This window comes from Drosophila sulfurigaster, chromosome 2R (assembly GCF_023558435.1).
Source record: "Drosophila sulfurigaster albostrigata strain 15112-1811.04 chromosome 2R, ASM2355843v2, whole genome shotgun sequence".
Classification (NCBI taxonomy): Eukaryota; Metazoa; Arthropoda; class Insecta; order Diptera; family Drosophilidae; genus Drosophila; species Drosophila sulfurigaster.
Window position 1 is genome coordinate 30,884,889 of NC_084882.1, and position 25,204 is coordinate 30,910,092.

The following is a 25,204-nucleotide window of genomic DNA, read 5'->3' on the forward strand; positions in this document are numbered from 1 at the left end:
AGGCAGGCAGGCAGTCAGTGCGTGTCGACAATAAATTTGAAAACTACACGATTATTTCAGTTGCTTCCCTCGAAAGTCTCCCTCGCTCCTGCTCTCAGTCTTTTGGCTACACGATCTGACAGGTTGAACGACGCTGGCAGCACGCCTTCACGTCCTTTTAGTTGCTTTTTAATATGGTGGGCGTGCCGCCTGGATTGCCATTCTGACAGCTTTGTAAGCAGAGAGTTTCGCGTTGGCTTTATTAAATTGCCTCCGGCCCGAAAACTGCAACTGCAACTGCAACTCGAACTCCACCTGCATTCGTCCGCCTCCTTTTTGCCTTGAGCTGTTGACGTTGCTGCATTTGTTATTTTCCACTTGAGCACCTCCCTCTCATCTTATTTTGCTGCCCCTTCCTGGCAAGTGTCCTCTTCTTAGTTAATTACTGCAAAAATGTTCCTTAGCTCGCGTACTTTTCATTTCTTGTAATAAAGTTGCCCGTCCGCTTCCATTTTATTTTTTTCACTCACAATTTATGAGCTATTTTATTCAATATTCCTGTCTTTGGCCTGATCGATCGTGCATTGGAAATTTATGACATGACATTATAATTGACCGATTTGTCATTATAATTAGTAAACATGCTGTGCACTGTGCACTGGACCCAGCCACCATAAGATCAGGGCGTATTTAAATCATCCGGACAGCATCCTTTACGTGGTTTTGCAATCAATTTATGCATATGCCGGGGGACTATTTATAGAATATGCTCTGCTACAATGTTGTTGTTAGCAAGAATGTTGGATTGTTGCATGTATTAAGCGTATAATTAACTTAATTCTATTTATAAACATTTTTTAATAATAAAGTTGCTGTAATTACGGCTGCTGCAATTACAGCTAAAAAATCATTCCAGTTTTTATTAAGTAATTAATGGAACTAAAATTGTATTATTATGAAGTCATCAATCTAGAGCAAAATAAGTGATAAAGTTTTTGGTTTATTACATTTTTCATGAGTATTATATTTTGAAATAATTTTATTGATCAGCTTGTAGTTTTTGTTTTTGATTTTAAAAAAAGATTCTTTGAATCGCCGAACCTCGCCATCTATCGGCCATGTTTTGAATAGTGAAAAATGCGAACCTGAAAGTAGGCAATGATTTTTTATTTGAAATGTTTGCAGTGCTTGTAAAACTGTTCAATGTGATAGTTTGGATGTCAGTTGACGGAAAATAGTGAGAGGTCAACGTACACGTTATTAATATTATAGTATTATTCAATTAAGGATACATTATTAGTATTTGTTTATTTATTATTTAGTATATTTAATTATCATCTTCATGCTTTATATATTAAGTACTGCAGTTTAGCTATTACCTTACGGGACATTTAAAATAAATCCAGTAAAATTGCCTGCTTGGCATTCTTTGCTTAGTTTTCCACCAAAATTTATAATCTCATTAATCGCTCTAGAAAATTCTTGAATTTTGCTACACATTGCAGTTTTTAGTTTACTGAGAAGTTACTCCTACGAAAGATGAACCGGATGCGGATTGAAATTAACCAAAAGTCATGAATCAAGCAAAAAAGTTAATTCAAGAAAAGCAAATGAGAATACAAAACACGGGACACATGTGCCAGCAAAACAAAAGGAATGCAAATCATTGCGTGTCCATCCTCCGACCCCTCTTCACTCAATGCAACTGCAAATGCAAGTGACCTCAGTGCAAATGTGAAGAGAAGTGGTAAGAGGAGTATATGGGGCAGAACTAATTGTGAGCAATTAGCAAGAAATATATTTAAAACTCAACACTTTACTAATCTGCAAGTGTCAAGCGGTTGAAGCCGATGCCTTAACCTTAACAGATGCCGGCATGCTTCTGCACAAGCCACACAATCATCATCAATGCTGATGGTGATGATGGTGGTGGTAAAGGAGTTGACGAAGGCAGACAGACAGACTGTCGTCCTTCGGGGTTGAAGTGTGCGTTCCGAGTAAAAAACAGACGTTGTCGCTCAGCACCAGCATAGAGAGAAAGAGAGCACACGGCGGAATCAAAATTCGCTTGAACTGAGCCAAGGGGTTGTTGCGGCAGGCTGAGATTGGAAGTGGGACTTGAACCTGGTTGATGACAACAGGTCGCTTTTTATTTTGTGCTGCACTGGCTGCTGTGGCCAAACAATATGTTTTTCGTAGTTTCTTTGCAATCTTTTGTGTGTGTTTGCTACCTTTTCGCATAATGAAATATAAGTACTTGAGAGATGCTCCTACAATCGTTTTGATATCAAAGGACATTTGATCGCTGGGCATGCAACATGCGCTCATTGCTGCGCCTTCGACATCGCCTTCATCTTCTTTGTTAAACGTTTTTCTCGTATTTATGCCAAAGATTACATGTTGATCTCGCATATCTTTCATCTTGACATGCTAGATGGTAGATGGAGCCGGGTCGTGCGTGCTTCCCACGTCGTTGTCATTCGATACGAGCAGAAAATAAAATCGAAATCAAAATGCCGTCAGTCAGTAGCGCAGCTACAGTTAAGAGCACCAAAAGTCATGACAATGCATTAATTAATTCGTGAAAGATATAACATTGATGTGGTATGACTAAACTAGACAAATTTTTGTAAATATTAATGCAAGATCTGAAGTTTTGCTGAAATCTTGATAGAGTTGTTGACACGTTGACAAGTTGCCCGCTTCTTTGGTAGTCTAAACGGGAATTTCTGTCTATTGTGCCCACGCATACGAGATGCCAAAAAAATAGATAAGATAGGCTTTCTATTCATTCAGCGAATCAGGCAGTTAGCAGCCTTTGATGAGGGTTCATTTCATAATTGAAACAAAAATGAAAAACGAAAAAACATATTGCGCATGCACAATTCAATTTCAATCGAAAACTGTAGATTGATCGCTGCTTCATTCACTTGTCTAGCGAAAAAAACCCTTTCTCCTAGACTTTTTTTTTCATTGTACCTGCAGCACATTCTTGAATACTTTCTTGTATTTGCGCTGAAAAGAACATTTCGTGGAAGTTAATTCTCATATTTTATTTTTGCCATTTTTTGTTCTGTTCGTTCTTCATTTTACTAGCCTTTTTTGTTGAACTTGTGCACTATATCTCCCGCATGATTGCCTCGATCGGCGCCCCCATCTATAGAATTTCTCTTTGGGGGGCAACTCAAGTGTGGAATCAATTGTTGTATTGAGTTAGCAGTTAACGCATCAGGTGCCGTCATATTGTGTAGGATAATGTCCCTTGAATTGCGTTTGCGCCCTGTATTCAATAGCAATCAGCCATGTATCCTTGAGTGGAAGCTTACATTGCTCTTCCCACGGCATTTGAGATGAATCAAAAAGGCTCCCATGGAAAGGTAAAGGTTAATGATCTTTACAACTACAGAGCATTGAACTCGTTTTAAATTTCTGGTAATTGAAGAGAGTTTCACATGTGTAAGTTATTATAAAAATATTTCCAAATTCAAAAGGACAATTTTTATTTCATTTTTAGTAGCAAAACTATGATTTCTAAAATCATCTATACATTGATTTTCTAACACTATTAAAATTATTATTTTATATTAATATTTCTTATTACTTTTTAGAGTTTTCAGGGTGATTGGAAATAAAAGAAATTATAGGATAAAATAGATAATATTGATATAAATAAGAGTTTTGCATAAATAACACATTATTGATTTGCCTTTCATTAAATTTAAAAATAAAAATTTTGTATTCTGTTCGAAGAACCGAGCATTTGTAATTGTCTAAATGAAATAAAACACGCTATGTACTTTACTTGTTGCTTGTATCGAACTAAAAAATTCTCCTTTCAGTCTAATGAACAGCAAATGATTTTCTGTATCTTTTGAAAATGGATACTTAAATAAGTAGCGAATATTCTAAATACTTTTGTGCCAACTAACCAAAGTGTCTTTTTCAACACATCAGATTTCATGCTGGCAGCTAAATTTCAATAACGTTTTGCCGACATCCTATCGTAACTGTGTTGGAGAGAGTTTGTTGTGTTAATCTAATCAAAGAAAGTTACCGCTGCTAATGCAACTATCTAACGATCTAAGAATCTTCACAACCATAACACGAACTACTTTTAGCGACACTTTTAGCTGGAAAGCTATTTAGATGACTATCATTTTGTTAGGCAAGTGAAAGAACAAACACGTTGGCCCAAAGATGTTTACAGGAAACGTGTAAAATGAGCGCAATCATCGGCTGAAATCGGAAACTGGACAAAAACAAGGCGAAGGCGAAGACGCAGGCGTGAGAAATGCTACGCAATGGATTCAAAACTCAGTTAAACTAAACTCAACTATCTTCTATCGTTGGCAGCAAATCAAATAATCTGCGCATGACATAATCTTAAGGCTTAGCCACATGCAAACGACTTACGGCCAAAGGCGAGGCAGAGAAAAAGGCAACCGGAGAGCAGCAACAGGACATCCTACTTATTGCTAAAGCAACAACAACAACAACGAGAGCAAAAACAACTACAGCGAAATGAGGAGAAAAAAATCTCAATTCTAAAAAAGGCAAACAAAAAGTCCTTAAGTTATGTTGTGCGTCATTTTGGCTGGCAAATGAAATGAAAACAATGAGCCAGTTCTCAGGGGAAACAGGAGCGAGGAGAGAACGAGAAGTGAACGCGAAACTCTTGAGAGAACGCAGCAAAAGGACAAAAGAACTGGCTGGCACTTATGCAAACCTTCGCTTCTTTTTTTTATTTTACTGGACCAGGACATAACAATCAATTGAAATGGAAGCAGCGACTTCATCACTTGTTTCCTCTGCGCGCACTCCTGTTGCATAAATTGCGAGCGCATTGCACACAGTTCCTTGAAAGAGGACACGCTCAGATATCAGGTTAACAACAGCAGGAATAAAGACTCCGAACGAGAACGAGACCGAGACGATGATGTTATACGCTATTACTCAGACTATATGATCTTTGGAGGTGTGTCCCATTGTTTTGGGTAGCGCTTCCGTGGCAGCTATATGAAACTTATCTCAGCGGATGCCTTTACTTTTGCACGTGCAGCTCTGGGAACCGAGTCCTGGCTGCTTCTGCTCCTACTCTACTGTCAAATCCCGACAAAAGTTGCTCAACTTTCTGCCATCGCTCAGCTCCTACTTTACGCAATTCTCTGCGACATTTGAGCACTTTAATTTCATGTTTGCATGAATTGTTCACATGATTTCTCAAGATCAGATTGCTTATCTCTCTGTGTCTGTCTCCCTAATATTATTTCGTCGCTGCTCTGATTCAATTTTGTGCACCGCGTAATTATTGCGCTTTTTGTAGTTGTTGTACCTTTTAGGTTTCGTCAGCTTCGTCAGTTTTGTTTCTTGGACTCTAATAGTTTACTTCCTGGGTACTCGCTGCTTAGCCATTTTGACGTGATTTCTGAGTCGTTTCCTGTTGATGTCTTCGTCGCTATCGCAATCGCTTTTTTCTTAACGTACCCTCGTTTTCCCTCATGTTGTTCTTCCTTTTGTTCTGGCTCTTTGGGGACTTGTTGTCTGTTTGTACTTTTGCGATTGACATGCTTTTTGCTTTTCTGAACTTTGCTACTCGTTTCAACGGAAGTTATCCAGAAGGGTTCTTCATTTCCGCACATTCAATGCTCATTCATTAAATGCCAAAATTTACATAATTTGTGCGCCAAAAAATACAAATATCATTACAATTTCTATTTATTTCAATGATAACAAATTTAGCGCGCCAAAATCGGCAATAGAAAATGCAAAAGGGATCAAATTGTCAGCAATTATTGAGATGGGGACTATTCCATTGAAAAATAGTCCGTAATTATTAGAAATTGTATCAAAGAAGATTTTATTTTAACAGTATCCGGTGATTCAAATATCAGTGAGGACTTTTTAAAAATATGCTGAAGGTAGTTAAAGGTAAAAGTAGAATTTTGCTTTGTGATTTAGAGCCAATTTTATTTAAAATAAAAAATCATATATATTGTTTTAACTAACATTATTATTTATTAAATATAATTAGAAGATTTAAAAAATAAAGCAAATAGTCAGAGAACCTTTTCATTAAGTTATTAATCATTAGGAAACCCTATTTTAGTTTCCAGGCAGGAAAAAGAAAATACACACAAATATGTAGATAAAAAAACCGACTTATGGGTGTGTTTGAAATGATTGTTTTTAATATCAAAAGATTAATATGTTTATTGAATTGTCAACATGTTTGTCTATTAAATCAAATAGTAGGACACAATATCTACAGTAAATAAAAAATTGAATTTAATGAATGGGCAGAAGATCCCAACCCAGAAAACCTTTGCTTTTGTTACCTATGATCTTTTGCTTTATGGTTACTCAATTTTTACGTAATGAAACTGAGATAAATAGTGGAATTTCTGAGGCTACTGGATACAGTTTTGACACGTGGAAGGGACGGTAAATATAATAAGAGAGGAACACACAAGAATTCTTATCACCAAAAGAGTAACATATCGTACATTGAAAGAAACACGTAGAGTACATGAGCCATATACTATAATGATTTGTACCAAGCCATAAAACGAATACAAAACGTTCACCTAATGACATTTCGGGACTTTCCCATCAAAAGTCTGGCGCGATTCATAATGATGAGTGAGGAGAGAAATGTTAGGGAAACAGCCGGCGTTCAGAGCCGAACTGCTCAATGAAAAACGGTGGCAACTTTTGGGCCATAAACGTAAGACAATGGCACATTTAAATTTTTCCACTCTTTGGCACAAGGCAAATGAACAAAATTTCCCAAATATTTAACCCTTTCGGTCGGTATTTAGCATTCCATCATTCGGACGAAGTGTCATTAGGACTGTGGCGTCGCCGTCAGACGCCTCACAACAATGTCAGTTGTAGTAGCTAGGCGATGTTTAGGCTCGGCTAACCCTTTCGGGTCAGTTCAGATAATGCGTCGATTCATAAAAATGTAGCGAAAGTGCCAATGACGCCCATAAAAATTGACCTGTTTACCTGCGGCCCATTCTTGGCATTCTTCGAAGACAAAAAAGGTGCTAACTACATATCTTTTTTCGACATTATCATTAGCCTCAGTGCTGGTCAGGCGACAACGCGTCCGGGCTACCTATGACACCTTCCTTTCGCTTAACCCTTTCACTTTCCAGCCAGCTAGCTAGTAAAAAATCGAACCTGCATTTGCTGAGCGGAATTTTTGGCAAAAAAAGTCAGATGCCTATGCGTGAGTTCGCGGAATTAGTCGATTCGCTTTTTACGGGCCATATGCATATAGAGTTTTATTCGCTGTCATATAAAATTACCTGAGGCCCTTTACCTGACCCTGTTTAAAGACTTGTGGTGGATTTAGCGCTAATCCGGGGATTAGTGGAATTAGAGGGATTAGCGGATTGCTGTTCAGCGGCGTCACGAGTTTTCATTAAGCAAAACGGGAGCTGTACTTCACTTGAATGAAAATAGTAGTTGAGTTTTTCCTGCAAATTTCCCTGCTGCAAAAGTGAAGTGGAAATGGGGCAGACAATATTTTTTATTTTAGGTTTTATTTACAATCTATTTTTAATGTAGTATGCTATTGGTGTATTGTAATTATTGTGAGAAAGTTTTTTTATAGGGAAACAGAAGTTGAGTTTGCCGCAGCATCAGCTCATTTAATATGCAAGCGTTCCCACGATTAAACTCCCTTGACCACTGACCAAATTCAAATATTGATATGTCATCGTCATCTGGTTTACTAGAGCATCATCAACGGGATGGCAGCTAATGATGAACAGCGTTGCAGGGACATAACTTCACATCTCTCAACACATCGCATCGCATCACGCAAACGCATTCCCATGCTGTGCACCTGAGTGAAGCCACTACTGAGGGTGAGGGGGTGGCGTTGGTGTCAGCGGTGTCAGAGGTGGTGGTGGGTGGCTGGCAACACATCCTTTAGTCAAACCGACAACAAAACGAAATGAGCTGCAAGCAACCCTCAGCATCAAGAACTCAATAGCGCGGGGTTGCTATTCTAATTAGACCCTTAGCGAACTAGACCCTCGCTCGCTATCATGTCAGCAGCATTTTATTGATCAAGTTACGCATCCGTAATATGAATCGAAATATAATTGCTCATTTTAAGTGTCTTGTCATACATCAACACGCTGTTGCCTTGTTCATGCCTTATTCCATTCCACTCTCTATTTGCATTTGAATTTTCGACATTTCTCATTTCCCACGTAGTCTACCCGGATTGTGTGGACAACCCCTCCTCGAGGACATCGGGCAACGGGCATCGGACATCGGATCGCTAGGCGTTCAGTTTTAATCGCACCAGACTTACGGGATCTTGCTTAACATTATTAAGTACAATATTTTTCACCTGAATTCCATATTAAGCGCTTACTTAAGAGCAATCGCGCAGATTGAGAATGCCTGGGTAGCTCTTTTCGTTGTTGATCCTTTTGTTGTGTTGCGTTTTTGCCTCTGCGAAAAGCTTGCTTTAAATTATTTGCCCTTGGCTGATCTTGCGTCCCCGAGTCTGCGCTCGCTCTCTCTCTCTTTAATCTGCTTAAGCGGCACGCGATTAGGCTCCTTGCAACCTCTGCAAGTGCCCCTAGCTTCTGCTTCTGCTTCGGCTGATGCGGCAGCAGGCTTAGTTAAGCGCGTGGCGATTAAAACTGCTGCCACTTGAACTTAATTCGAAAGAAAAGGCAGTTGACTAAGCCAGCTTAGTTAGAGGCAAACCAAGAGGCTAGAGGGTGGATATGCATAATACTTATATTTGCTAGTCTATTGATTTGTTCAATCAATCAAACAGTCGATTAATAAAGCACGCTTGCATCATAAACTCGCATATTGCTCAATAGATGAATGAAGCGCCCTGCTGAACAACCCTTGCCTTCGCCTTTGCATTGTCGCTGTCCAGAGACAAAAGCAGCAGCTACCCACAGGTACTTCACACACAAATCAGACAAACGCAGCGGCCATAAAACGTCCAGCCATGCCAAAGGATGTGCTCTGAGCACACAACTGTCATAAGGAGCAGAAGAGAGAGAGAGCGAATGGAGAGCGAGAGAGAGCAGGTAGTTTGCTCAACGGAAAAAGACCATAAAAGACCCCAGAGCCAAAAGTTGAGAATGAGCCGCTCGCTCTGTGTGCTCTCTCAATGAATTTTCGCAATGGCAGCTCGACTGCCTGTCAGGATCAAAAATCTCTGCCTGCCCGTTAGAGGCAATGTGTGCGAGTGAGCCGGTGATAGAACAACCCCTCTCTGTTGTACGCTGGCCAACGACCAATAAACGCGCACGTCGAACTACCTAAGGGTGATCGACTGAATGGTGAGCTGTGCGAGCGCAGGACTATTAAAACAGGAGCTGGGTGGTGAGCAGACAACACAATCATCCGTGATCTCAACGAGTCCACTTCGCCCAAAAAACCGTCGCTCGTCTCGTCTCTCGTGCCGCCGTGTCGCAAGCAAAGAAACTCAAACCAAAATCGAAACTGTTCTTAATGACAAGCAATTGATTGAAATTGCAGTGCAGTGTCAAACAACCAAAAAAAAGAAAAGAAAGCAAAAAGAAATTCATTTCTTCATCCATAAATTGTGCCTATTAAATCGCCAAAATTACGCCCCACATCGGTATGCAGTCGTCGGAGGGTTCGCCAGATATGATGGATCAAAAGTACAACAGCGTGCGCTTGTCGCCAGCACAATCCAGTAAGTATACGCAGCGTTTAACAACAGCAAAAAAATACCTTGCTATCTCTTTTCTTAAATGGCAATTGAAACTAACAACATATTTTTCGTATTTTTGCTCTTCCAGGTCGCATACTTTACCATGTGCCTTGCAAGGTTTGCCGGGATCACAGCTCCGGCAAACACTACGGCATCTATGCCTGCGATGGCTGTGCCGGCTTCTTCAAGCGCAGCATACGCCGCTCTCGCCAATATGTGTGCAAATCACAGAAACAAGGACTCTGCGTCGTGGATAAAACACATCGCAATCAATGCCGTGCTTGCCGTTTGCGCAAATGCTTTGAGGTTGGCATGAACAAGGATGCAGTGCAGCATGAGCGTGGACCACGCAACTCGACGCTGCGTCGCCACATGGCCATGTACAAGGATGCCATGCTCGGTGCCGCCGAGATGCCACAAATCCCACCAGAGATACTGATGAACACAGCGGCGCTCACAGGCTTCCCCGGCATGCCCATGCCCATGCCCAATGTGCAGCGTAGTCATCATCATCCCGCCCTCGGTGCTGGCTTCCAGCCACCGCCGCCTGCCGCTGTGCTCGATCTCTCGGTGCCCCGTGTGCCACATCATCCCGTGCATCAGGGTCATCATGGTTTCTTCTCGCCCACCGCCGCCTACATGAATGCCTTGGCTACCCGAGCACTGCCTCCAACACCGCCTCTAATGGCTGCCGAGCACATCAAGGAAACCGCTGCGGAACATCTGTTCAAGAACGTCAACTGGATCAAGAGTGTGCGCGCTTTCACCGAGTTGCCCATGCCCGATCAATTGCTGCTGCTCGAGGAGTCGTGGAAGGAGTTCTTCATCCTCGCCATGGCTCAGTATCTGATGCCCATGAACTTTGCCCAGCTGCTCTTCGTTTATGAGTCGGAGAATGCCAACCGTGAGATTGTGGCCGTCGTCTCTCGGGAAGTGCACGCCTTCCAAGATGTGTTGAATCAGTTGTGCCATCTGAATATCGACAGCACCGAATACGAATGTCTGCGTGCCATTTCGCTCTTCCGCAAATCGCCGCCGGCTGCCAGCTCTACTGAGGATTTGGCCAACAGCTCCATTCTTACCGGCAGCGGCAGTCCCAACTCGAGTGCCTCGGCTGAATCCCGTGGCCTGCTCGAGTCCGGCAAAGTGGCTGCCATGCACAACGATGCTCGCAATGCATTGCACAATTACATTTCCCGCACTCATCCGAATCAACCGTTGCGCTTCCAGACGCTGCTCGGCGTCGTCTCGCTGATGCACAAAGTGTCCAGCTTCACCATCGAGGAGCTGTTCTTCCGCAAGACCATTGGTGACATCACAATTGTGCGTCTGATCTCTGATATGTACAGTCAGCGCAAGATCTAAAGAGTTGGAGTTGAAGGTCGCAAAGTCTGAAATGGAAATCGAATTTTGCCGTCGGCAAATATTCGCATCCTCATCGCACTTGAAGTGCCTTCGTAGTGCTGGAAACTGTGATATCTAGTGTCGAAGTCGGAAATGAATCTCCAGAACATTGGACAATATTCAACAGTGAACTGCTGCAGAAAGCATAATACTTAAATATCAATTATACCACTAAAAAATCTCTCGGAGTTGAGCCTTAAAAAAAATGTGTATTCAATCTATCCACAAACGTGATTCAAATTGCATTCCGAAAAGTTGAAACTTTTTGTTGTATACTCATATCTAGCATTAGTCTTAATTAATTGTAAGCTCATATCATATGTTTAACACAATTAGAATAGTAAGTACTATAAAGAAAAATGTTTAAATAAATACATAGCTAAAGCTTTATAAAAATACATCATTTGAATTTATTATTTCTTGGGTTGAAGATGGTTTTATAGTGATAAAGTTTGTTAAAGGTTTTTTCGCTTTGAATACTATAGCCAAATTTAACGTTCAGTATCCAAAAATATTTGTATGAAAATGGAAAGAATATTTTTTTAAATGATATTTAAACAAGTTTAAAAGACAAAACAAGTTGTCAGTGACTAATAAAAACTAATGAATACTTAAATTATATAATTAAATGGTTTCTAATTTGATGATTTATTTATTTGCAAGTTTCTTAAATGATTATTTTATAATTGCATATTATATTATATAATTTAATTTAAAAACAGAATGTGGTAATATGTGAGTTATTATATTAATAAAGAATATTGAAAGTGAGTCATAAGAATTGCACTTTATTCTCATTGCATAGCTCAGTTAAGAATACGTTTGCCATATTTGCCGAAGTAGGTTTATATTATTATACTATATTAAGCAGACTTAACTTTAATCGATATTTATTTATAATAGATAGATATAACTATATTTATTTATTATAGTTAGATGTTATATTTATTTATAATAGTTAGATATAACAGCAGCGCAGGCTGCTTCAGCTTAATCGTTGTTTCTTACATTACAATTTATCTGATCTTTATTTAGTAAAATTAATTATTTTGGGTGTTTCCTTATGTTTCTCGTATTAAAAGAGGAAATTATATATTTTAGCAGTAGTCCATATAAGCTTGATTATATCTCATTTCGTAATTTATTTTAAATAGCAGTTAACCTTTGTGGCGACCTTTTATTTGGCGCCTGTAAACGAATGAAAAACAACCTTAGCTTGGACCTATGGACGAATCACACAATGCATTATGCAAATCCTCGAACAAAAGATGCTGCATTTGGCATTTAACGTAGAATCCGACAAATTAGCATAGTTTTTCCGCATGAACAAAACCAAAGTCGGGATTAATTTGGAATGGCAGTTGCCATGAATCGAGAATCGAGAATGGACGCTCCAGTTTGAATGTCCCTCAGCTGGTCTCTCGCTCCCTTATGAAGAATTCAAAAAGTTAAAAAGCAAAAATTCACTTTTGATGACTTTGTCGAGCGTTGATGTTGTGTGGATCGCTGCGAGGACAGACAAAATAACAATTGAATCCTTTAACAAAAGCGAGAGAGAGCACCCTATCGACGACAATGGCAAATGGATCCGGGCTAGCCAAAAATGAGTTGTTCCATGGGCAAGGCTGAACAAACAAAACTCGAGGCAAAAACACAGTTGCCAATCGGCTGCTGCCGATGCTGCTGCAAATTTGTTGAAATTGCGTTGGCCAAAGTAAATAGAAATGTTGAATGCATCACTAGAGAGATAGGTTGAGTACGTACATGAGTGTGTGTGTGTGTGTTGATGCCACTGACACACATCTAGTAGAGGAAACCTACCCTAACCCATAGCACCCAGAGCATCAATGCTTGCGGGGATTTAGAATTAAATATGCTTCGTTGCTGCTGCCATTTCGACTTTGCCGAGGTCCACACACTCGCAAACTCAACTCAACTCAACTCGACTCGGCTCGGCTTGGATGCTGTTCCTGCTCTGCTTGTTGTTGTTTCTACTGCTGATGCTGCTGCTGCTGGGTTGTTGAGCCCTTTTAAGTCCTAATGGCCCTTTATTATCTGCCTTTAGACTTTTAATAGACTCAGAGGCGACGTTTCATACAGCTATATCTGTGTATTTATCTCCCTCTCTCTCTCTCTATTTGCAATTGTGGTTGTTCGTCCTTCGTCCTTCTGTGTTGGTTTAATCCTCATCATTCTGTCATCAGTGACGTTTTTCTGCACATTGTTGCCCCTTGCCATTGTTTAGTTCTTAATTTGTAATTTTCCCTTTTTTTTCGCAGTTTGCAAAAACGCCATGAAACGTATTTTCACTTTTTGATTTCGCACAACTTGAAGACTTGGGTGTATGTATTGAAATTCTGAGACTAACTTGTACAGCAAAATCAATCCATGCTCTAGAAGTAGAGCCCCGTTGAGTCCCAGATAGGCTCATCTAGTCTCGTCTCTAGTCTGTGGGTCAGTGGGTGTGTGTTGCTCTTAAGCCAAGCTCAGCAGAGAGCACAACTCTTCAGCTCAAGTGGTTTTTCGCCAGAATCCTGTGACGGATTTTCAGTAACACTTTTAATTCATAGATTTTCGTTGATTAAGTAATCCGCTGTCCGCGCGCACACAGTCCGCTGATCAATGAAGGCCCATGATTAACGCAATTCGCGTAAGACGCATCCTCGCAGATGCCTCGCGACTCTTTCGCTACCTCCTTGCAGGCAGGTGTGGAAAGTACACGTCTCGCTGGCGACGGCAGGTTTTCTGTAGCACACAAGCTTAAGCCAAGCAAACAGGTCAAAACCGAGACCGAGAACGAGTCGAAGTCCAAGTCCAAGTCCTTGCCCAAGTCTTCTGCCTTGTGGATCATTGCGTGCAATTACCTAGCGAAACAAAAACGCTGAGTATGCAAATAGATTTTAATGGGCTGGATTACCCTTTTGCTAAATGCTCAAATCCTGCCCGGGCGGTCTGCGAGAGAAGAGAGACACCGTAGAAAGTAGAATTCTAGCAGCAACGCAAGCGTTTTGCCCATTTGCTTATTGTTTTCAAATATAATGAGAATGTCTTTAAGCCAAAATATTAAACATCCGTTTGATCCTTGGCCAAGCAAGCCGATGCAAATCCGGCTTCCGTTTGGCTCTTTGTTGTACCTGAAGTCAGTTTGGTCAAGAGAGAGTGAAAGAGAAAAATGTATAGAGTGTGTGAGAGAACGGGAAAGAGATAGAGAAAGAGAGCGAGAGAAAGATCTGCACTGAACTGCAGCTAGCAAAAGTCAAAGCGAAACGACGTCGGCGGTTGTTTTTTGTAAATTGAGTAGCTCGATTTATCGCCAGATCAATTTTCTATATCTGCCGCCTAGATAAGCAAAAGAGACAGAGAAGTAAAACTAATACTCTTACTCCTTCTGTAAGCATTCTAATTGTTGTGTGGCTTATGCTAAGCCTTAGCCGCTGGCTCTATAGCTATAGGATAGTCAGAAAGGTAGCTCAACCCGCAGCAGCTCGGCAGCTTAACTTACTTTAGTGGGCAAATGGCAGTTTTTCGTTTGAAAAATTCGTTTACATAGAAAATGGCATTGTTTGTGCCGCTTAGCTCGATAATTTGGCTTTTGGTTCGATCTAATGATGATCATTAGTAGCAAAATGCATTCGATTAAAGCAGCTGTCAAAGATCAGCAAATCAATTTCATTTAGTTTCCCAAGATCAGCAGCAGTTCATTTTGATCAGTTTCCCAAGTGACAATAAGGCGCAGACTTTTGCTTCAGGGCGGACAATCAAAAGCCAGTGAAGCGTCTGCTAATTGAAAGTACTTAGTCGACGAAGATCTTCTCGATCGTTGCTTGCGTCTTTTATGCTCTTGCAGCAGTACTTGATGGCCCAAGTCTAAGTCTATCGTAAATCCTCAGTCTTCTTACATTTTTTTATTGTTACAAACTGCGAAGCGAAGGGACAATAGGGTAACGAGGGCAGCTGATGAGTGGACCTCCTGGAGGTGAGAAAAAATAGTATTGAGTGCAAATCCGTAATGTTGAACAATATCCCTTGGCAGCCACTCGAGCTCAAGTGCAACTTGCGTTTAACCTCAAGAAAGTTGCAATTGCCCGCATGTTTCATTCGCTCGAGATTCGCTTGAATTTCTCGGCTAACAAGTGTTATGCGATCGTCATGTCATGAAAGATTACGAAAGCTATCGAACAGCAGGATTAAACAGGACCACCAGGAGGACAGATCGTTGTGTGTGTTCCGAGCATAGGGGCAAAGTATGGGAAACTTTAGACAACTGTTTGCATTTGCCAGGATTGAAAAAAAGGAAGCAGGATGCTGCTTCTGTCTGTTGATGTGGCTGCCTCGAGGCATTTTGTGATGACGTCGCAATCCTAATTGAATTTGTTGCCTTTCACATTTGATGTTGTCTTTCGCTCTCTACTTTATATCGTTATCATAACAAAAGCCGACCGCTCACTGGCCCCCAGGCGTTAAAAGCGACTGCGCAGATAGTTAGGGTAACTCTCGGCAATCTGCCGGCAAAAAATAAAAAGAAACAAGGACTCATTCTCATCTCAAAATGGCGTCGCAGCTGCAGCAGCAGCGGGTAAACTATTAATTTGATAGGCAACTACTTGATATTATTATGTTGAGTTTTGCCTTTAATTAAGTTGTCGCACGAAGCGTCCCCATTCCCAACCCATTCCCCCCCGTGTATTGTGGGGTTGGAAAAGTTTGAAACTTTTCAACTTCCGGTCAATGCAATGCAGGTGGTCATCATCAGGTGCATGGCATGGCGCATCCGTGCTTTCGATGAAGCCATTATCAAAGCGGGGAGACAACACGCAAGTCCTGGGAACTGTGGCTCAAGTTGACCGACAACGGCAATAAGTGAAAAGCAGTCGCGTCATTCTCGCTCAACTCCTCGATTGCAATGAAGTGCACCACCTTTTGGCCTCGGGAGTTGCGACATTAACAAACGACATCATCATCATGAACCTCATCGATAGGGCCATATGTCAAAATAACAAGCCAGCGATTCACCCCTGGGCCGTAACGGTAATTTAGTCCAAGCAATGCAACCCTGCACGGCTGCATTCCAAAGCAGCGCGACAATTGACGAGAGTGCAATGCAAATATTGGAATTGGGCAAGGAGAGTGGACAGAGCACGGAGAATGGGGAAAAAGAATGGAGAGTGGGAAGTGTAACGGTAACGAGCTTTGCCCCCTTGAGATTGTAACAAATCGACTTTGACAAAGCTTCTGTGGGCACACACGGCGTATGAGAACGTTTGGGCGTGGCTGGGCCACTTCAGCGCCCAAGTGGCCACTTATCACACGAAACAACTCGAACAACCGTCAACCGTCGCAACACACACACTCACACACAATATTAGTTTTGCATTTGCGCGCTCCCAGGATATCGAGCGAAGAAACAAAAAGGGTTGCATTCTTTTTCGGGATATTGGCAAACCAATTTTCGAGAGCTTTTGTTACGCTGAACGACGCGAGTAAGCCACAAAGGATCAACAACGCTCGAGAATTATTTTGTAGTGCCAGCAAGCGAGGCACTTTAAAATTAATTTTCTATATGCGGTAACTTTGTTTCCAACTTGGCGAAATTTTTTGCACGAAACTGCCGACCGAGTTTGTTGGCGTCTGAAGTGCAGCGGCAACTCGCAATTTGTTGCACCTTTGAACGCAGCTGTCAGTTTTTGCCACACAAAAACAAAAACCCAACAAAATCAACTTCAATTTTATGATTATGTTCACAACCACAATAAATTTCCTACTTTTTATCGCAGCCATTTTGTCAAATAAAAGGGATTTGTGCACTAATCCGCAAATGGGACCAAACTAGACTAAAAAAAAAGAAAGAAAAAAATGGTTTGGCCACGAGTTACTTTCTCTCTCATCGAGACTGATCTGTGTGACATAGCAATTGACGCAGGGCCAGAACAACAGCTGGTTAACTGACTGCTGTTGACAGCAGTAAAAAAGAGAGAAAGAAAAAAAAACGCTTACAATCAAAATTTGCGCCAGCAGCGAGATTAGCGAGCAATGAGAATTTTCCCCTCTCTCTCTGTCTCTTGCAATTTAAACGCTTACATGGGAACTAATTTCTGAAGTGCCCTTGAACACTTCATAAAATACATAGACGACACATAGACACACGTATGTATTTGCATCATTTTGTGGCAAGCGACGCGACAGCCCGCTGCGGGGATTAGCAGTTGAGCAAACATGGCGACAGTCAGCCAGAGAGACAGATAAACCGAGAGAGAAGGAGAGAGAGAGAGAGGAGGGAATATCTAACGGATCGCGTTAGGTGGCACTGACTTGGCATGGCTTGTCAGCTTCATGTGGGCTGCAGCCCTTTGGGGTGGCAATCAAATGTAAACAAGGATGCGCATGGTCTGTGGTCCAATGTTGCTGCTTCCGCCGCGTGCTGCTGCTGATGTTGCTGTTGCTGCTGTGACTGAGTTGAGCTGCTTAAAAAAAGTGCCATGACCCGTCACTGTTTACCATTCGGATCACACTCGAAAACCGTTGACAAAACTGTTAAGCTCACGCAAAGCAATTGCCATGCAGTTCACACAGACAACAAGGATGCGCTACAGCATTTAATTTAGTTGCGATTGCTAAGCGTAGCGCACTCAATAGTTGTCTACGACGGGTTCAAAGTGCGCCTCATTGTGCGTTGGCTCGTTTAATTTTAATGAGTGGCACTCCGACTCGTTGTCTAACTGTTTTGTCTGACTGTCGCAACTGTTTCAGCTTTGTACTGGTTCCGTTTTCAAGGGGTGTCTCTCTCTGTCTCCCTCTCTACCATATTTAGGGAGGGAGGAAGCGACAACCCCGCTCGATTTGTCTGCTATGTAAATTGTCACATTATTGTCATAATTCTCAGGCTCTGGATATGGAAATGTGGAAAAACCCATCAACATGAAAATACTTATGACATAATTTGTGCTTTGTTGTGGTTAATTGCCAGTTTGCTATATATGGGGCGTGAGATTAACGACGCGCCAAACAATGCCAAACAACTTCGCTGCCTTAAGCACTTATCCATCAGGTTTGAGCTGAGCACATTTTTCGGATAAATATATTAGGAAATTTCGAGCATGGGCAAAGTGGAAATGTGGTAACTATTAGACTGAGAAATAGATTGCCATTAGAGAGGAAAATTGGTGTTGTTGAAAAACAATCTGGGAATCGTTTGAAAGTAATGCAAGTCTTAATTGTCGAAGCCTAAACCTAATTCAATTTATTGTATTTTAATAAACAGTACATATAATGTACGTATAATGTTTCATCATGTATTTATTTTTTATTTTAAGAATATGTTTTCTTCTAAAGTTGTGCTATTATCATTAATCACTTAAAGGCTTGTATCTGCAACCATTTTAATCTATATTTTCTCAGACAACATTTTACAAAAACTAAAATAGTTAAATATGAAAACACTTATGATGTTTACCTTACATTTATCAAAGGGTATAAGGAATGAAAATAAGGCGACAGCAGTTTTAGTAATCAAATTTTTCCTTGAATTTATTAAGTATTTCTATGCTCTTAATATGTGCATAAATGTAAGTGGTCAATATATTTTTGTGGAGCATATTTCTTTCTTAGTTATGGCTATATAATACTGGCTATTAAATAGATACATATTAAATTTTGGTGATTCACATTTGCAAAGAAATCTTTACTGATTAAGTTTAAATAAATTCATCCATCCTCTTCTTAAATAAAGCAACATAAGTTTAATGGGACAACTGTTTTCTTAATATTGAGTAAGATTTTCAGATTACACTTAACATAAGGGCATCTAATATAATCTAAATAGCAAATAAAACATAGATATTCGAAAATTTCAAGAAATATCTAAATAGCAAATAAAACATAGATATTCGAAAATTTCAAGAAATATCTAAATAGCAAATAACACATAGGTTGTGGACAGTTTCATGAAATACTTTTTTCTCAGAGATATCAGGGATCTCTTAGCTCTCAATATCTCCCCAGTAGCCTCAGCCAATTAACTTGAAATCAATGAGCTGTAAAATCGCGCAATGCCAAAGACGCCGTTTGGAACAAACAACGAGCGAGCAGAAATTCTGCTGGCATTACTTTCAACATCTTAACAGGTATGTAAAAGATCTGGTCTTTGGTATGTGTTCGCAAACCCGAAATAATTGAAACCAATTAGTTTCGAAAAACCTTTTAATTGTGTGTGTTCATGTCCATAGCTGTGTCTGTGTGTTTCAATGCCCGTCGAAGCATGTGTAAATATTTTCGTAGAGAGCGGACAATGAGAAGAATGCAATGAAACGGGCAAACATGTGAGAACATGGCAATGACCAAAATAATCCAGTTGATGAAAGGAAAATGCAATGCATTTTCTTTTTCGGACAAAATGGTGTAAGATATTGCCAAATAATTTTGGCCCAGCTACTGAGGCGAAGGCATAAAGACAGAAAATCAACCACAAGACTTTTGTCTACCAACTCAAAGAAGACTGACAACAAAGAGGGAAACATTTGGCATACTCGTAGTTAAGTTGTTGCTGGTTCAATTGTTGCACGTTGCACGTTGCACGCTGCTTGTTGCCTGTTGCCAACTGTTGACGGACTGTCAAAACTGTTTTGGCTGCCGTAAAGAGATGCGCAGGAAATATTAACAGAATACGCAACATACACAACATTATATAAGAAGAATGCAGAATGCATTGTTGATTTATTTACTTTTTGATTTTACGTCGGCTGCTGTTAATTGGACCCAATTTGTTGCTCAGCCAGGCTAAAGATCAGGCCTAATGCTGAGGCTGTGTAAACAAATTTGAATTGCGACATTCTCATGTAATCAGGATGTGATTAGCTACAGTTTGGCATTAGAGTTTTGCGATGGGAAATCTTTCGATGAAATAAAAATCTATTGCTACTTTAAGACCTTGCAGAAAAAAAAACAACAGCAGCACCTTTTGCTCCAAATTCCATAGCCATAATTAGCTACAATTTGTTGGTACGAAGCGAAAAGGAAAAAAAAACAATTGAATTTTAATTTGATTTGGATTTGGATTTCCAAATGTTTCGCTAATGCCACTTTAAATGAAATCAATAAGCAGCCCAGTCCAGCAGAGCATGCTAATTATGATTGGCATATCATTATTACCACAAGCACTCCTCAGCTCAACTTCAACCAGTCTTAGACAACAACTACCAATAACCAACTAACCGGCTAATTAAGCAGTCGCAAAGCTGCCCGCCGTCGGCACACTAATCACCTGTGAAAAAGGCTGAAAAGTGGTAGACGAAAAAAACACAACAAATGCGTACCGAAATAAACACTTGAGTTAAGAGTCCAAAAAAATATGAATTGACTTAAGAGTTGAGTGAATGAATGTGTATATAATATGATAAAAGACGTGTCATGCGAACGGAACTAACTGAAACTTTGGAACTGGTTCAAGTGTTTGTCTGTTTGTCTTTTCACTCACTTTATTATTATTATTATTATTATTATTGCTGTTGTTGTTGTTAGTGCCTGTCAAATTCTTGCACTTTGACTTCGTTTCAATGATTGCAGCAGGTCCGGTAAACACACATACAACCACACAATATATTTTTATACACAATAAACAAGCGAGAGAGACCAACCCACAATGGTGTACAATTACTCGCATTTATTGGCCATTTGTCGCCGTTGTCGTCGTTGTTGTTGCAATTAATAGTTCACTTGTTTGTGGCACGTCACAGCGGAGACACAATCGGCTGACATTGAAATTGTGATTATATTCAAAGCGACATGGAAATTATAACATAACATTTTTTTAATCGAATTTTGTCAGCTTGGGTAATTAATGTATGTAATGTGACTTTAATTAATGATTCACATCGTTGACCTTTCAGCGATGACCCACAAAAAAACAAAACAAAACAAGCAAAAACAGTTGTCATTCAATTCGCTTGTTAGCCAAATCAAAGTCTTTTAATTGCGAGAGCAAGTATTGTAATAGTTGCCACTTAAATTGAACAAGTCTTCTGGTCTTGATATCTTGCGGCTTGATCTGCATGCAAGGAGTTCAATACACGTCTCAAGGTTGTCAATTTGGGGCTGTCAAACAACTTTCGAAATTGCAGCAGCAGTCAACAGTCAAGGCCAAGAGGATAATTTGCCTGCCTGAGGATGCCAGCCAACACAAAAGCAAAGCAAATCTCAGACTTGCAGTTTCCAGTTTTCCGCTTGCAATTTTTCCACACTGTCGTTTTTTTTTTATGCGGAAGTCTGCAGTGCAAGAAACCGCTACGCATGCGCCAGTTAAACCCGTTTCTGAGCCAGGTCTAGTCGAGTTTTGGCCCGGCCCAAACGCGCACGCACTTGGCTCGAACGCAATTCCATCGGGCTGACGTTATTGACCTTGATATTGTGTGTGTCTGGGTTCTGCCTTAGACTACTGAAGTGGGAACTGCAAAAAATAAAAAGAAAAAAACTGGTCCAGTGACACTTAAAGCCACGTTGCGGCAATTGCGTTTGCGTCTAAGCTGCAGACAAAAGCAAAGTTAAATGGAATTTAAATCGCAATGTAATAGAAACCCCATTTTGTAGTTCAGTTCGGTTCTAGTTCTGTACAGAAATTATTGGCAGATGCGCAATTAACGCTACATGCCCTAATCACAAAGTAGTTCTCAAATTACAAATGATTGAAAACTGTCTGACTTTTAAAGTAAAATCGCTGTCGGGTCATTCATGAGTCAGCGCTGAGTTTGGCTATCAAATCACTCATCACCATCTCTCGCTGTCCTCTCTCTGAATCCTGTGAATATCTCTGGGGCTTAGCGGAACGCAAAAAACTCACTCTCCGATATTCTTTGCTATATCGTATTTCTCAACAAGTTTAGCGAGTTTCAGTTTTGACTTCTGGGCGATCATATGGCGCTGATAAGCGTTTAGAATAGATTGTTAACCTTCGTAAAGTGAAATGTGTGTGTGTCTGTGGAAGGTACATCAAAAGTACATATATGGCGTATATAGAGCAGAGAGCAGACAATGCCAAGTCGAAGTTCGAAGTCGAACGCTCGACTGCATCTTAAATTACAAATAATCGCAATTGTCTAGTAAAAGGTTGCTTCCCTTTATTTTATTTTGTTTTTTTTCCAGGGTGGCAGCTGAAATAATTGAGAGACAACGCAAAATTAACAGAGATGATATGCTGTAGTTTTGTGAGTTTTGCATGCAATTTGTATGCGACACACAAAAACATATATAGAACGGACTGAGCAACCCCTCAACCCCTGATGTAACCCGCAACCCTCATTATCATTGTGATTAACTCGCCAGAAGTGAAAGCATCAAAATAAAAGCCTTTTTGCCTTGCGCACAATAAAAAACAACAACGAGGCAAATCCAAATCCATCGAGATGAGTTTTAGCGACAAAAAGAATAAGAGAGAGAGAGAGGGAGAGTCAGATTGAGAGAGAGAGGGAGAGAGATTGGACAGGGTGCCAGTATCGTCACATCGGCACATCAGGCAAACGCCTCGAAATCAAAAAGGCAGCTCGAAAGAACTTTGCAATAGTTTTGATCACAAGGGGCAAACAACCCTCCCAATTACACACACACACATACATTCATATGTATGTAGTGTATGTGTGCTGCACCCTCAAGCTAATCCAAATGAACAGAAAAATGTTGAAATGCCGTTTTCTAGCCTTCTTCATCAACGCCATTTGCTGCTGCTGCTTTTACTTCTCCCGCTGTTGTTGTTGTTTGTCAACTGATTTAATTTCCTGGACTTGTTGTTGCTGCCACTTTTCGTGCCCCTCCCCTCCTTGCTTGCAACACACTCACACACTTGGGTTGCCCCGCTGTGAGAGGGCGTGCACTGTTTCTGGTCACACTAATGACAATAACAACTACGATGATGATGATGATGGTGTCGACGATGACGATGACGACTTGCAAAAGGGCAAATCCTTTTGTCGCAATGCTGTAAATATGATGAATGTGTTTTGTGTTTTGTACTTGAAAATTTGTCGACCACATGCGGCTGCTTTGTGTCAGTCAAATGGTTTTCCAGAGTGCGTATGCTAAGCGATTGCTCATTAAAATATGGAAAATCGTTTAGATCTTGCAATTAACACCATAAGCACTAGATCTTGTTCCATAACACACACACACTCGCACACACACACGTCGCATAGGTGTGCACGTGTCGCCACAGAGACCTCAATTCGAACCACTCGAATGCCGTTGGCCATAAATTATGCAAATGCGAAAATGTGAGCGATGCATGGCTGAGAGACTTGCGTTTGGGCTTGGGGCTGAGGCTGGCGTGGGTGGGCGCTCCAAATGCACCACAGCAATACCAACAGCAATAGCAACAGCAATAACATCAGCAACAACAGCAACAAACAACCAATACAAGCCATGCAACCAGCTGTTGGCCATAATACAGCTCAAACAATGCCTTTTACTGACGGCATTTCAAACACAATAAATTATTGAAGCCAAGCGCAAAGTCAACAAGTCAAAGACATTACACCAACAACAACAACTGCTGCAACTACAACACTTACAGCAATATATTTATTAACTGTTCTGTTTGCTGTGGCTGTTGCCAACCGCTGACCACACCACAGAACTGCTCGTGATATAAATCAGCATTTGAGACGGTTAATGCCTATTTATAATGTTTACTTAGCAGTTAAAAGCGAGTGTGCAACTTCAAACTACAACAGCAACAACTGCAACAACAAAATACACCCGCGCTTGTTGCAACTTATCGCGAATTTCTTAATCTTTATCCGTTTTCCAGCTCGTCAAATATTCCAATCGTTCTGCTCTGCAATTATTGAAAGCTCGCAATACTCTAGGCGCAAACACAATAAAAATGCACTTTATCATCGTCTTGGGCAATTTACTAAAATGTAGAAAAATATAAGTATTAGTTAAAAATGTAATTATAGAAAAATTCATTTTCTTGTACACACATATTTAATAAATATCTACATAAATAATCATACATTTATCTTACTATTATAAGAGCATATTAATTCATTTATTTTAAAAGTTCTCAAATATTCTTGGTATACTAATTTAAAACAAATTTATTTTTAAAAGTTCTCATATATTCTTTGTATATTTCTACAAAACAAATTCTTTGCATTATTCCTAACCACAATTATGTATATAATTCAGTAATTTTTCTAGTTCTATATTAATATTATCAATATTTTTCTTCACTAAGATTTCAATGCCATAGTTCTTATTTCATTATATTATAATTTTAGTTAATTGTATGTACAAATTTCAATAATTTAAGGTAAGAAATTATATGATTTTAATTAAATACACAATAGAATTATTACAGGCTATTTATTGTTTAAAAGAATACTATTATGAAATGAAATACGCAAATTAGCGCATAAACTATTCCAATGGATTATCGAATTAAGAAAATCACCTTAAATTTGTTTTGATTGTTTGACAGCGTCAGTTTTTTTTTTTTTGGTTTTGTTTTTGGGTTTGGTCATGTGCAATTTTGATTGTCTGCTTGGATTGGTGGAACAAGTTTTGTTGGCCAAATAAAATGCATATTGCATCATGCAAAGTGCAGAAGAGAGAACATCACGAGAGGGATGGAGATCAATTGGTCCAATCGAATTGATATGGATTTATGGGACTGCAAAGCACATGAGAGATTTTAAGTTAAATGTAAAAATAATTAAAAAAATAGTTGCAGCTCCCCTAGCATAGAAAGCAAAAGTAACCGCTAAAAAGCGAAAGAGCGCAAAACTGGTAAAACGGCTTGCTGTCAGAGCAACCAGCAGCAGCAGCAGCAACAACTGTGGCAAGGCAGCAACAACAACAGCAACCGAGTTGACTTACTAGAGCACTTAGCTCAATTCTTGTTATTGTTACTGTTAATAATACCAACACAGGCAAAAGCCGCAATTACAACAACAACAACAACAACAACAATAAATAAGAGTAACAAGAGCAGCAACAAGTTGGCCAGCTACCGCATAGGCGGGCCATGAGTTTTAGCCCAAGCCCGCGTCGCAGCGTCGCGTCGCGTTTGTTGTTCCAAGGTTTTCCCAGCTTTGCGTTTTGTGGCACTAT

The 25,204-nt window shown here is 40.2% G+C and overlaps 1 protein-coding gene and 1 long non-coding RNA gene across 2 annotated transcripts; one reads left to right on the forward strand and one right to left on the reverse strand.

Annotated features, from left to right (window-relative positions):
- Positions 1-1,056: 1,056 nt before the first annotated feature.
- LOC133837341 (uncharacterized) lies at positions 1,057-5,849 on the reverse strand. Its single transcript, XR_009893800.1, has 2 exons — positions 5,312-5,849; positions 1,057-1,124 (listed from the first exon to the last, which is right to left on the reverse strand). It is a non-coding gene; the product is annotated as an uncharacterized LOC133837341 (long non-coding RNA).
- Positions 5,850-6,329: 480 nt separating this feature from the next.
- On the forward strand, positions 6,330-11,478 carry LOC133838222 (protein tailless). Its single transcript, XM_062269245.1, has 3 exons — positions 6,330-6,703; positions 8,838-9,688; positions 9,795-11,478. The coding sequence occupies exons 2-3, from the start codon at positions 9,613-9,615 to the stop codon at positions 11,069-11,071; spliced, it is 1,353 nt and encodes a 450-aa protein (XP_062125229.1). The 5' UTR covers positions 6,330-6,703; positions 8,838-9,612; the 3' UTR covers positions 11,072-11,478.
- The last annotated feature ends 13,726 nt before the right edge of the window (positions 11,479-25,204 follow it).